The sequence below is a fragment of the Rhincodon typus genome, unplaced genomic scaffold (assembly GCF_021869965.1).
Source record: "Rhincodon typus isolate 14 unplaced genomic scaffold, sRhiTyp1.1 hic_rhity00002359, whole genome shotgun sequence".
In the NCBI taxonomy this organism is placed as follows: domain Eukaryota; kingdom Metazoa; phylum Chordata; class Chondrichthyes; order Orectolobiformes; family Rhincodontidae; genus Rhincodon; species Rhincodon typus.
In genome coordinates, this window is record NW_025967997.1 from 1 (window position 1) to 12,006 (window position 12,006).

A 12,006-nucleotide genomic window follows, 5' to 3' on the forward strand; every position below is an offset into this window, starting at 1 on the left:
CTTTGTATGAGAGAGAGAGAACGTGAACGTATGTGTGCATTATGATAGACAGTGTGCATGTACCTGAGAAAGACAGAAGACAGGGAGAGAAAACTGGAGCTTTTCCTGAAAAAAACTTAATGTACTCAGACCAGGTTAAAAATTCTTATTCTTTATTATTTATATAAATTACTCATTAAAAAAACTGGAGGTAAACCTGACCATACATGTCTTTCATAGTTGGGGTGGCATGGTGGCTCAGTGGTTAGCACAACTGTCTCGCAGCACCAGGGACCTGGGTTCAATTCCACCTTTGGGTGACCGTCTGTGTGGAGTTTGCACACTCTCCCTGTGTCTATGTGGGTTTCCTCCCACAGTCCAAACCTGTGTACATCAGATGGACTGGCCATATTAAATTGCTGTAGTGTCCAGGGAACTGTAGGCTAGGTGGATTAGCCATAGGGTATGCAGTGTTATAGGGTGAGATGCTCTTTGGAGGGTCAGTGTGGGCTGAATGGCCTGCTTCCACACTGTAGGGATTCTGTAAAGAAGTGGGCATAAAGAGAAACTGTTCTACATCTGGTCATGAGAGATACATACATTCTGTACATAATCAGCCTTGCTATATTTTAATACAAATACAGCCCAAAAGATAGCAGTAACACAGTCTGATATTATCTTACTATTCTGCTTCGAGTAGCTGGTGGGAAGAAAGAATCACGATCGTCAATTTGGAAACTTTTAATACGATTCATCTCAAAAGGCGCAGTGAAATATTCAGGCTCTGGTGGAATTTTGTCTTCATCCACTGAGAAAATCTTAGTGATGCAGTTGAATGTGGAGGGTTTCTGTTTCATGTCAATGGAATGTAGAGGTAGTTTGATGTGAAGGAGTTCAGCATAATGACAGAGCACTTCCCACGGTGCGTGGAGTTTCAGAAAAATAAGGTTGCGATCCATAACCTATAAATATAATTTAACAATGTGAAAAATTGTGAACAATTACACTTTTTGAATAATACAAAAGCAAAATTTCATGGAGGCTGGAAATCTGAAATAAAAATGGAAAATGTTAATACTTAGCCAGCAGGCTGCATCTGTGTAGGGAGAAACAGAATTAAACCTTGGAGTCATCAACCTGAAATACTAACTGTCTTTCTCTCTCTATAGGATTAATTTGTCCTTTAAATTTATGTCAGCACACCAAGGATTAAAAGACACTTGTGATCTCGGTGAACAATGACCCCTTCGGTATATCTCCTTAAGAAATCAACTAGAAGGATTGCAAAATAAATGGTATGGAAGCAGTCCATTAAGTCCACTCTGACCCTCCAAAGAGCATCCTACCCAGACCAACGCCCTACCCTATCCCTGTAACCCCAATGGCTAATCTACTTGACCTGCACATCACTGGACGCTATGGGCAATTCAGCATGGCCAATCCACCTAAGCTACACATCGGGCAGTCACCTGAGGGTGGAATCAAACCCAGGTTCCTGGCACTGTGAGGCAGCAATGCTAACCACTGAACCACTGAGCCACCGTGCCACCCCAATGGACACGGAAGATGAATTAAAGTGAGCAAAGTCAATGTGAAAAGATAGAGGAAGGGAATTACAGGAGAGAGAGACATTGAATTAAGAGGAATATTAACATGAAGAACATATGAATTAGGAACAGAAATAAGCCATTTGGTAAGCCTGTTCCACCATTCAATAAATCATCCTCGATCTGTTCGCATTCCAAATTGCACATTCCTATCTATCCCCAGTAACCTTTGAGACCCTTGCCTAAGAAGAATCTATCTACCTCTACTTTAAAATATCTGCTGACACTACCTCCACCATCTTGAGAGGTGGAGAGGGCCAAAAGTGTGCAACCTCAGGTGAAAAAAACCCTTTAATCTCTATCCTAACAGAGTATGCCCTAGATCAGGACTCATCCACAAGAGAAAACAGCCTTTCCATGTCTGGCTTGTCAAGACCATTCAAGGATCTTATAAATGACAATCAAATCATCCCTTCTCTTCTGAACTCAGCCTTTCTGATCATCTGCTCTACCTGCATACTCAGCTTTAATGATTCATGCGTCACAATATTGAGATCACTCTGCACCTCAGAATTCTGCATTTGTTCTTTGTTTAAATAATACTCTGCTACTCAATTTTTCCTGCCAAACTGAACAAATTTACATTTTCCCACATTACACTCCAACTCCCAGATTTTAGCCCACTCACTTATCCATATCGGTCTGCAATCTTGTTATGTTATTAGCACAACATACTGTCTTACCTATCTTTGTGCCATCTGCAAATTCAGCTATCGTGTCTTTTTTAATCTCACTTAAGACATTGATATGAATTGTTAAGAAGTTGAGGGCGCAATGCAGAACCTTGAAGGGCCCTATTTGTCACATCAATCTGAAAAAAGGACCCACTTCTGTACACTCTGATTCCTGTCAGTCAGCTAATCTCCTGTTCATGCTCCTACGTAACCCGCTACATCACAAGCTCCTACTTTGCTTTGTAACCTTTCATGTGGAACCTGGTCAAATACCTTCTGGAAATCCAAGTACATCAGTAGGTTCCCCTTTATCCACATATTACTCCTTCAAAGATTCTAATAAGTTGGTTAAACAGGATATCGCTTTCTCAACCCATACTGTCTCTTTTCAATCACCTTGAGGTTTTCCAAATGCCTGCTTGAAACTTCCTTAATGATCAATTCTAACAACTTTCCCATGACAGATATCAAGCTAACTGGCTTATAGTTCCTGTTTACTGCCTCCTTTCCTTCTTAAATAAATGGATTATTTTTGCTTCCTTCTAATCTAATGGAGATTTTCCAGCATCCAGTAGACTTTGGAAAATTAACACCAATGCATTTGTATATCATTAGTCCTAGGGGCAAGTCTGACTTTCATTTTGTTATTAATATTTTGCTATACTTGACATATATTTAAAAATTCCAACTTACAGGAATAAGCTTTAATTGTTAACTTCTGGAATTTGAGTGGCAATAAATGATAAATTATTGAGGGTACCTGTGCTGTTAGTTACTAGATTTAGCTATCTGTGCAGGTTTAGAGTCAAAGAGTCAGACTTGTACAACTTGGAAACAGACCGTTCAGTCCAACTTGTCCATGCTGACCAGATATCCTGAATTAATCTAGTCCCATTTAATTGATAATTAATGTGCAATTATAGTAAATTTATGAAATTCAGGTGGGCATTAAGTGCAAACTTCTGCTTTCATGTTGAAGGACAATACAGAATGAAAGCAGCTAGCCACATTTTGCAATTTGCAGGGGCAACACTGTTCACCAGGAACTGATGATAATGGCAAAACTGCCTGTATTTGAAATCTTTACTCTAATGAAACTGGCAGGGACTTTGCAAGTCCGTACATGTGCAAAATACCACAGATAGCAGTTGCTATGAGTAATACCATGCTCCTCCACAAACTGCACTGTTGACGATCCCTCAGAGTTTAATCCTGAAGCAATTAGTAAACTGACAAAAAGTTTCACTTTGCTCTGTCTCGCTGTTAATTTAAAATGTTATACTTTGTTCAATTAGGGTTTAACTTGTTTTTATCTTAAACAGAGTCCTATACCTATAATCATTGCTAAACCCACTCACTGGTCCTAATCTAATTTTATCTTTGAGCAATGTCAATTTCTTTTAATCATGATAAATTCCACACACTTTTAATTGTTTTCATGGTTTGTTTATGGTACTATAACTTTCACCTTAATAATTAATATTACTATCTGAAAGTTTCAAATTTAAAGACATAAGTATTTTAAATTTTCTGGTTTGATGTCTGTGAGAATACTTCAGTGTTAGTAGCTCCGTGCTCTGTTTGCAGGCATCAATGCTTCTATAAACCCTGTCATCCAGATGTGAACTGGTGTCAGGAAAAGGAAATTCACGCTAAGGAGATTGGTCGATTTTTTTTGAGATTGACAGCAAGTTCCGTTGCTTCACTGCTGACCACAAAATCCAGCACAAGAATATTTTGCCCACTGTAGCAATTACAACAGAGTGCTGCACTATTTCACAGAAATGTTTATCAGTTGAAGAAGTGTGTCTTAGAAGGGACTACAAGTCATGGGCAATCTACCAAAAAATAGAAGCTGATATTGAATGATAAAGTAACCAAAAGCTTAAGTCATATTTCCATAGTTTAGACATAGAGATGTACAGCATGGTAACAGATCCTTCAGTCCAACTCATCCATGCTGCCCAGATATCCTAAATTAATCTAGTCCCATTTGCCAGCATTTGGCCCACATCCCTCTAAACCCTTCCTATTCATGTACCCACCTAGATGCGTTTTAAATGTTGTCATTGTACCAGCCTCCACCACCTCCTCTGGCAGTTCATTCCATACATGCACCACCTTCTCAAAAATTGCCGCTTAGGTCCCTTCTAAGTCTTTCCCCTCATAAGCATGGAAATATACTGTGACTGTTAATTGTAACAAATAACAAGAAACAATACAGCTTCCAGTGACACATTTCATCATGGGAGTAAACATAAACAAAAGCAAAAATGAAGGCTTTTTATATAAAGAGAACAATCCCCAGTTGCGTTAATTGTAATGAGTCAAAAATTTGCATTCTTCCAATAAATGATTTATTAAGATCAGAATTAGAATTTGAATTGGCTTTATTGTCACATCCATCTGAATGGGTGCAGTGAAAAGTTTGTAATGTCGTCGCTTTGGTGTCATCTTAGATACAGGATACCTCCGATAAGGGAAGTATTGTAGGAAGTGTGCATTCATTGTGTGTGTGAAAGCAGGAGATAGCTAATACATCAGCATAAAGTCACTGCCAACAGTATACTGAACAATATATATGCTGTCCCATTCATATTGTTGGTCAGGATGTTATATTTCCCTTTTTTGCTGCACTTTTACTGTCCACTTCTACTTTCTTTCTACTTCGTTCTGGCAGTTCCCCTGGTGTTTGATGTCTGGCTTTTCCACGCTTATTTTGCAATGCTTTTTTGCGTCCAGCAGACTGACTGGCTTGGATTTTGAAATCTGTAGTGAAGCAGGGCAGTTCACCACTGCCCACAACAGTTTAGCAATCTCTGTGGCATGCACTGCTCTTTCCCCAGTGGCAATTTAAATCCGGCACATGGTGAAGGGGATCTCCAGGTGTTCAGCAGCAGTGGTGTTCATGTTGGCAGGAGGAATAAAGTATTTTTTAAATGCAAAATGATTGCAGGTTCTGAGGTGCAGAGAGAGATCTAAGTGTTCTACTGCACGAGCCACTAAAAGTGAATATGCTTGTACAGCAAGTAATTAAGAAGGCTAATGGAATGGTATCCTTTATTATGAGAGGAAATGAACACAAATTAAGGATGGTATATGTCAGTTATATAATTGATGAAATGTGATTGAGGGCATTGATGACACTACATCTGGGACACTGTGTGCAGTTCTGATCACCTAATTTAAGAAACAGTGGAGGCGGTTCAGGGAAGATTTACTGGTTTCATATCTGGAATGAATGGGTGTCATTTGAGGAAAGATTGGACAGACTGGGCTTGTTTCCGAGGTGTTTAGAAAGGTGAGGAGTGACTAGATTGAAATACACAAAATCCTGAATGGTCTCGACAAAGTGGAAATGGAAAGGGTGTGACCTCTTCTGGTGAGCCCAGAGCTAATGGGCACTGTTTAAAGATTAGGGATTGCTCTTTTAGAACAGAGTTTGAGGAAAATTCTTTTCTCTTATATGGCTGTGCAACTTTATAATTTTCGGAATCAGAAAGCAGTGTAGGCCATACAGCATGGAAGTAGACACTGTGACCCAACTCGTCCATGCTAATGAAGTTTCCTAAGCTGAACTAGTCCCATTTGCCTGCATTTGGCCCATATCTCTCCAAATCTTTCCTATCCATGTACCTATATAAAGTCATAGAGCCTGTTTCAATTTTATTGACGGTCTCCCCATCCTGCCATTGTTTAATCTCTTTTATGTCTGTTAAGCTTCCCCAATTATCTCATTTTCATCACTTGACTTCTTTTGCTTCAATTTTCAATTGCCCTTCTGCTCTTCCATTTCCATTATTACTGCTCCAATAAATTCATCTCCGATCCCCAAGGCTTTCCTCCTTATGCTTTGCTGTCCCTTAACCTGATGCTCTACCTCCCTTCATGCTCATCCATCTTCAGCCTTTTTCCATTTACTTCCTTGTAGCGTTATCATTGTTGAAGGAATCTGCTACAAAGTTTGCATTGACATCCTAGAATCCCAGGAAACAGGCATTTTACATTCTAAAGCAACGTAAACACATTATAAGTTCCAAGTAATTTCAAAAAATAAAAATACAAGTTTCTCCCAATTCATCAAGTAACAAGGCACATCAGTGGAATGGACAACATGTGACTGAGGAGGCATTTAGAACTCCATAGACAGCTGTAGGAGATTTAGCATCAGTCAGGAATAAAAATACCCTGGGGGTAAAACTAGCTAGCATGACCACGAAGCACAATATGTGATAAAGGTGGGCTTGAGCTACATCAGTTGGTACACTGAAACAGTACAGGTGGATCTGCAAGATTTGCTATTATGAGGTATAAAAGGTTTGTTCGTGAAATTGATCTTTTCCATGGCATAGCATTTAGATTTTGCTCCAGATACCACTACTGTTAACCCATTCTTCCACTGTTGGCCATTGCCATATGCCCTGTGTTGCAGAATGGATATGGATTCTGGATTTGGTACCTCATGATAGATCAGTGTGCTATCATTTACTCTTTTAAGGTTACACGTGAGGATTGAAAAACCTGATAGTGGAGGACAATGAATGACATGAAATTACGCCACACTAACAATGCTGCTTTTAGCTGAGGTGCGGACAAGAAACAGAAGGAAATTCCTAAAGGAAAATGATTAAGAAGAACAAATATTAGTTTGGTTGCAGGAATTTATGCCACAAGAATTCGGAAGAGTGCGGTTTTAACTCCATATTATTGAAGAGATTTGAAGTTAAAAATTGGACCCTGGATGACACACAGAGTGATTGCACTAATTTTGACCAGATTTCTACAACATTAACTGATCAATGGAAAGTATATAAAGGTCAAAAATGCACTCACCGATTTTGTTGCTTCAATCTGTATGCCTTCTTTCATTAAGTTTTCTTGAAAGAATGCTCTTTTTCTCTGCACGCCAAATAAAGAAAATTTAAGAGAGAGCTTTAAAAAAAAGGTAATATTCTTAATTGATTCCAGACTGAACTGCACATTTATGCTCAGTTTTAAAATATCTACCTTCAATTTCTATCTTTACACAAACCTGACCAAAGAGATAGCAAACAAGAATGTATTGTCCTGTGCTGAAGAATGAACTCTCAGATGCTTTTAGTGCAGTCACTCCTAATACTTAATACTGTTCCAATGCCCAGGACCAGAATGTGTATAGGAAGTGTCTCTAGCTGTTGCTCCTAGAAGCCCAAGTTTCTGAGCTGGAGAGGCAATTGGGGACACTGTGGAACATCCATGAGGCTAAGAGACTAGTGGATGTTAACAGAAGTGGTCACTCGACATGTTTAGACCACAGAGTCAGGAAGGGTCTAGATAACCAACAAGCACTGTAAGAGGACGAGGGACAGGACATGAGTCCCCTGCAAAACAGTTTTGGACTCTGTTGGGGAGCATGACCTCCCGGAGGAAAGTAGCAATAGCAAAATTTGTTGCAGCACAACTGGCTCTGCTGCATGGGAGAAGAGGAATAGGTCTACATGTAGAGGGAGACAGAAAAGAGGGAAACATGGCAAAATAAAAAGACAGAATGGGAAATAAGAAAGGTCAGAGAATTCAAGGGCAATTGTGGAAGATTAATTTATTACTACGTGTACTTTTACCAGAAAAATACAGTAAGAAGTTTTATAATTCGCCACACCATGACGCCTAAATTAATGACAGAAATCATCAGTAAGAAGGCAAAGAAAGAACTTCATCAGTTCACTTAACGGGTTTGGTATATGCTGGAAAACTGGGCTGAGATGATACCTCCACACTAGACTGCTGGGATACCCCGAAGCTGTCGAAGACCTCCACGCTAGGGCAAGACCACCATGCCAGGTCAAGACCTCTACACTCAGAGGCAACCCCACCAGGCGCCAGGTGTACACCACTGTTCTGGGCCTCAGGAAGCCATCTCATCGCTGAGCCTGGTCCAGAGGAACAGGCCTCCGCCAATGTTGTTAAAACGAGGTAAGGTCCCGTAATAAATGGAAGCATTTTTTAAAAATTGCAACGATTGTTCATTCCTTAGTGGCACAAAAATCAAACAGGAAAGGTAGCCTGGCCATGACTAATAAAGGAAATTAGGAACTGTATTAGATCCAAGGAAGGGCCATAAAAATTGGCCAAAAAACCCAGCAGATCTGAGGATTGTCAGCAATTTAGATTTCAGCAAAGGAGGATAGAGGAGGAAAATAGATTATGAGAGTAAACTTGTGGGGAACATGCAAACTCTTTTGAAAAGCTACTGTAGGTATGTGAAGAGAAAAAATTTAGTGAAGACAAATGTAGGTCCTTAACAATCAGAAACAGGGGAAGCTTTAATGGGGGACAAAGTGATGGCAAACCAATTAAATACACAGAGATAGTAGGAACTGCAGATGCTGAAGAATCCGAGACAACAAGGTGCAGGGCTGGATGTTTTGTCTTTGCAAAGGAAGACACAAATAACATCCCAAAAATGTTGGGAAATGAATGGTTTACAGAGAAAGAGATTGGAAACATTCGGTGACTAGTGGAGTTCCGCACGTTCAGTGTGGCAACCTCAACTATTCACCTCATATATTAATGATCTGGATGAAGGAATTCAGGGCATTGCCGCTATGTTTGCAGATGAGACAAAGATAATAGGGGGCACAGGTAGTGTTGAGAAAGCAGAAGGTCTTGGACAGGCCAGTAGAATGGACGAAGTGGCAGATGGAATAAAATATGGGAAAGTGTTTTTTATGCACCTTGGTAGGAAGAATAGGGACATAGACTATTTTCTAAATGGGGAAAGGCTTCAGAAATCTGAAGCACAAAAGGACTTGGGAGCGCTAGTTCAGGATTCTCTTAAGGTTAACCTGCAGGTTCAGTTGGCAGTTAGGAAGGCAAATGCAATTTAGCATTCATTTCAAGAGTGCTAGAATACAAGAGTCAGAGATAGATAGTAAGGGAATCAGGGTTACTGGGTGAAGGCAGGAGAACAGAATTGAGAAATCTATCAGCCATGATTGAATGGTGGAGCAGATTCGATGGGTCAAGTGGCCTTATGCTGTTCCTGTATCTTTTGGTCTTAAGTGAAGGAAATCAGTATTAGTACGGAAATGGTGTTGGGAATATTGATGGGGTTAAAGGCCAATAAATCCTCAGTGCCTGAAAAACTAAATCCTAGAGTATATAAGGAAGTGGCCATAGACATAGTGGATGCACAGATATGTCAATTTACAAGAATTTATAGACTCCAGATCAGTTTGTATCGATTGGTGGGTAGTTAATGTAACCCCACTATTTAAAAAAGGAGGTAAAGTGAGAACAGGGAATTATAGATTAGTTAGCCTGACATCGGTAATTGGGGAAATGCTGGAGACCATTATAAAAGATTTAATACCACAGCACTTGGAAAACAATGACAGGATTGGACAGAATGTTTTCAATAAGATCCCACATAAGAGGTTAGCAAGTAAAATTAAAGTGCATGAGGTGGAAGGTGGTGTACAGACAAGGACAGGGAACTGGTTGGCAGATAGGAAAAAAAGAGTCTTTTTCCAAGTGGCAGGCAATGACTAGTGGGGTACTGCAGAGATCACAGCTTGGAACCCAGTTATCCACAATTTACATTAATCATTCAGATGAGGAAACTAAATGTAATATCTCCAAGTTTTTAGATGACACAAAGTGGGTGGGAGGGTGAACTGTGAGAAGGATGCAGAGATGCTTTAAATGTGATTTGGATAAGTACAGTGAGTGGGCAAATGCATATCAGATGAAATGTAATGTGGGTAAATGTGATATTACCCACTTTGGTAGCAAAAAGAGGAAGACAGATTATTATCTAAATTGTGATAGAGGTTTGGAAAAGGAGAAGATGCAATGAGATCTGGGTGCAGGTGCAGCTGAATATGAAAGAGGCAAATGGTATGTTGGCCTTCATAGCAAGAGGATTGGAGTACAGGAGCAGGGATGTCTTGCTGCAATTATACAGGGCCTTGGTGAGACCACCCCTGGAATATTGTATGCAGTTCAGTTCTGAGGAGGTAAGTTCTGGCTACAGAGGGAATGCAGCAAAGCAGTTACCAGATTGATTCCTGGGATAGCAAGATTGATACATGAGGAGACACTAGATCGGTTAGGGCTAGTTTAGGAGAATGTGGGGTGATCTCATAGAAATCTATAAAATTCTAACAGGATGTTCCTGATTACAAGGCAGTCCAGTACCAGGGGTTACGCTCTAAGGATGCGGAGTACCCCAATTGGACTAAGATGAAGATAAACTTCTACACCCAAAGTTGTAAGCTTATGGAATTCTCTTCCACAGAAAGTGGTTGAGGCCAAAGCATTAAATATTTTCAAGAAGGAGTTAGATATAGTTCTTAGGGCTAAAGGAACCCAAAGGATATGGGGAGAAAGTGGAAACAGGGTACAAAGTTGGATGATCAGCCATGATCATTTTGAATGGTGGAGCAGATTTGAAAGGCCAAATGCCTACTCCTGCTCCTATTTTCGATGTTTCTAAAACCATGCTGACTCTTCCCAATTATCTTGTGTTTTTTTGAAGTGCTCAGGTCCAGTCTTTTTAATGATCAATTCTCACATCAATATTCAAATTTTACAGCACCAGAATGACACTAAATGTAAAGAAATAGCAGATCTTCCAACTTGAGTGACAGCTACTCTTTCTAATGGTGAGTCACTCTAAAAATGAGGAAGTACAGGAAGATTTAAGCAGGGGAAGAAACTGTCATAAACTGCGGTAAAGAAGTTGACGAACAATGCTGTTTATTTAAGAACTATTCCAACTCTCCATATCACTATTCGCTAATGAGTAGAGGAAAATTAGAATCATCCTGCATCTGAATCCGAAGGAAAAGATCTAATGCATTAACAGGTATAACAGATGATACCTTTCTGCTTAGAATTGATCTCATTCTCTTTTTGTCTCCCGCTTTTCTGTGCTCCTCCTCGTAAACCAATACAAAATCAATTCGACGTTGGCCATCAGCAAAAAAGACGGAGTCTTCATTCCCATCAAACTCAACCTGTGTTGAATAAACCAAGCATGTTTCAATTCAAAGCTTTTCTTTTTTTTTGCTTTCCTGTGACAACAATACATGTAAAGGGCAGCGAGAGGTCTTGCAATCCCAAATGCACAACAATCAACAATGACTTTTGGACTTGCCAGATTTTGCAAGAAAGAATGCACAACAATAGAGGCAGCAAATGGCTAAGCATGAGCAATGCAATCAACTTACAGTCAGGAATATCCTGGTTTATGATTTCACATACCAGAGAAATTAATGTAAAATTATTGAGCCTCCCATACTTCATTGTGAACACCCAAGAGGTCCAATTGGTAATTAGAAAAAGGTACTTGGCCAAATAATCATGTTGAAAATCATATTGTTCCTGATGTACAGCATCCGCAGTTCTTTTGGTTTTTAATCATATTGGAAAGTCTATAGCACAAATAGCTCAATAAATGTTGCTTTAACCATGTATTTCTTCACATCAGCTTTTCAAGATATGCAACGTTATAGAAGGTACTTTATCAGTGTCTGAGTTAATCTACAGGAAATTAACAGGTGGTGATGAAAGCATTAAAAATCGTAACAGTTTGTGACATATTCCTTCTCTTATATCACTTTATTAACTACATTTTATGAAGGGATATACCTGCCTGGAGTATGTACAGCCACTTCAGTTTTCTCATTTACTGGTCTCCTGTTCAAGCAACAGATTTTCCGACATGAGACATACTGGGGCAGGCAACGTACTTGAATCTACAT

At 39.6% G+C, this 12,006-nt stretch overlaps 1 protein-coding gene across 1 annotated transcript; it reads right to left on the reverse strand.

Annotated features, from left to right (window-relative positions):
• Positions 1 to 135: 135 nt before the first annotated feature.
• LOC109938109 (anoctamin-6-like) lies at positions 136 to 11,372 on the reverse strand. The gene is made up of 3 exons (XM_048593127.1): positions 11,125 to 11,372; positions 7,094 to 7,159; positions 136 to 941 (listed from the first exon to the last, which is right to left on the reverse strand). The coding sequence occupies exons 1-3, from the start codon at positions 11,146 to 11,148 to the stop codon at positions 654 to 656; spliced, it is 378 nt and encodes a 125-aa protein (XP_048449084.1). The 5' UTR covers positions 11,149 to 11,372; the 3' UTR covers positions 136 to 653.
• Between the last annotated feature and the right edge of the window lie 634 nt (positions 11,373 to 12,006).

Coding starts and splice junctions, on each gene's coding strand:
- LOC109938109 (XM_048593127.1), bottom strand. CDS start 11,148: ATGAGATCAATTCTAAGCAGAAAG. Junction 7,160..11,124: donor GATCAATTCTAAGCAGAAAG/GTATCATCTGTT, acceptor TTTGGCGTGCAG/AGAAAAAGAGCATTCTTTCA. Junction 942..7,093: donor AGATTGAAGCAACAAAATCG/GTGAGTGCATTT, acceptor TTATATTTATAG/GTTATGGATCGCAACCTTAT.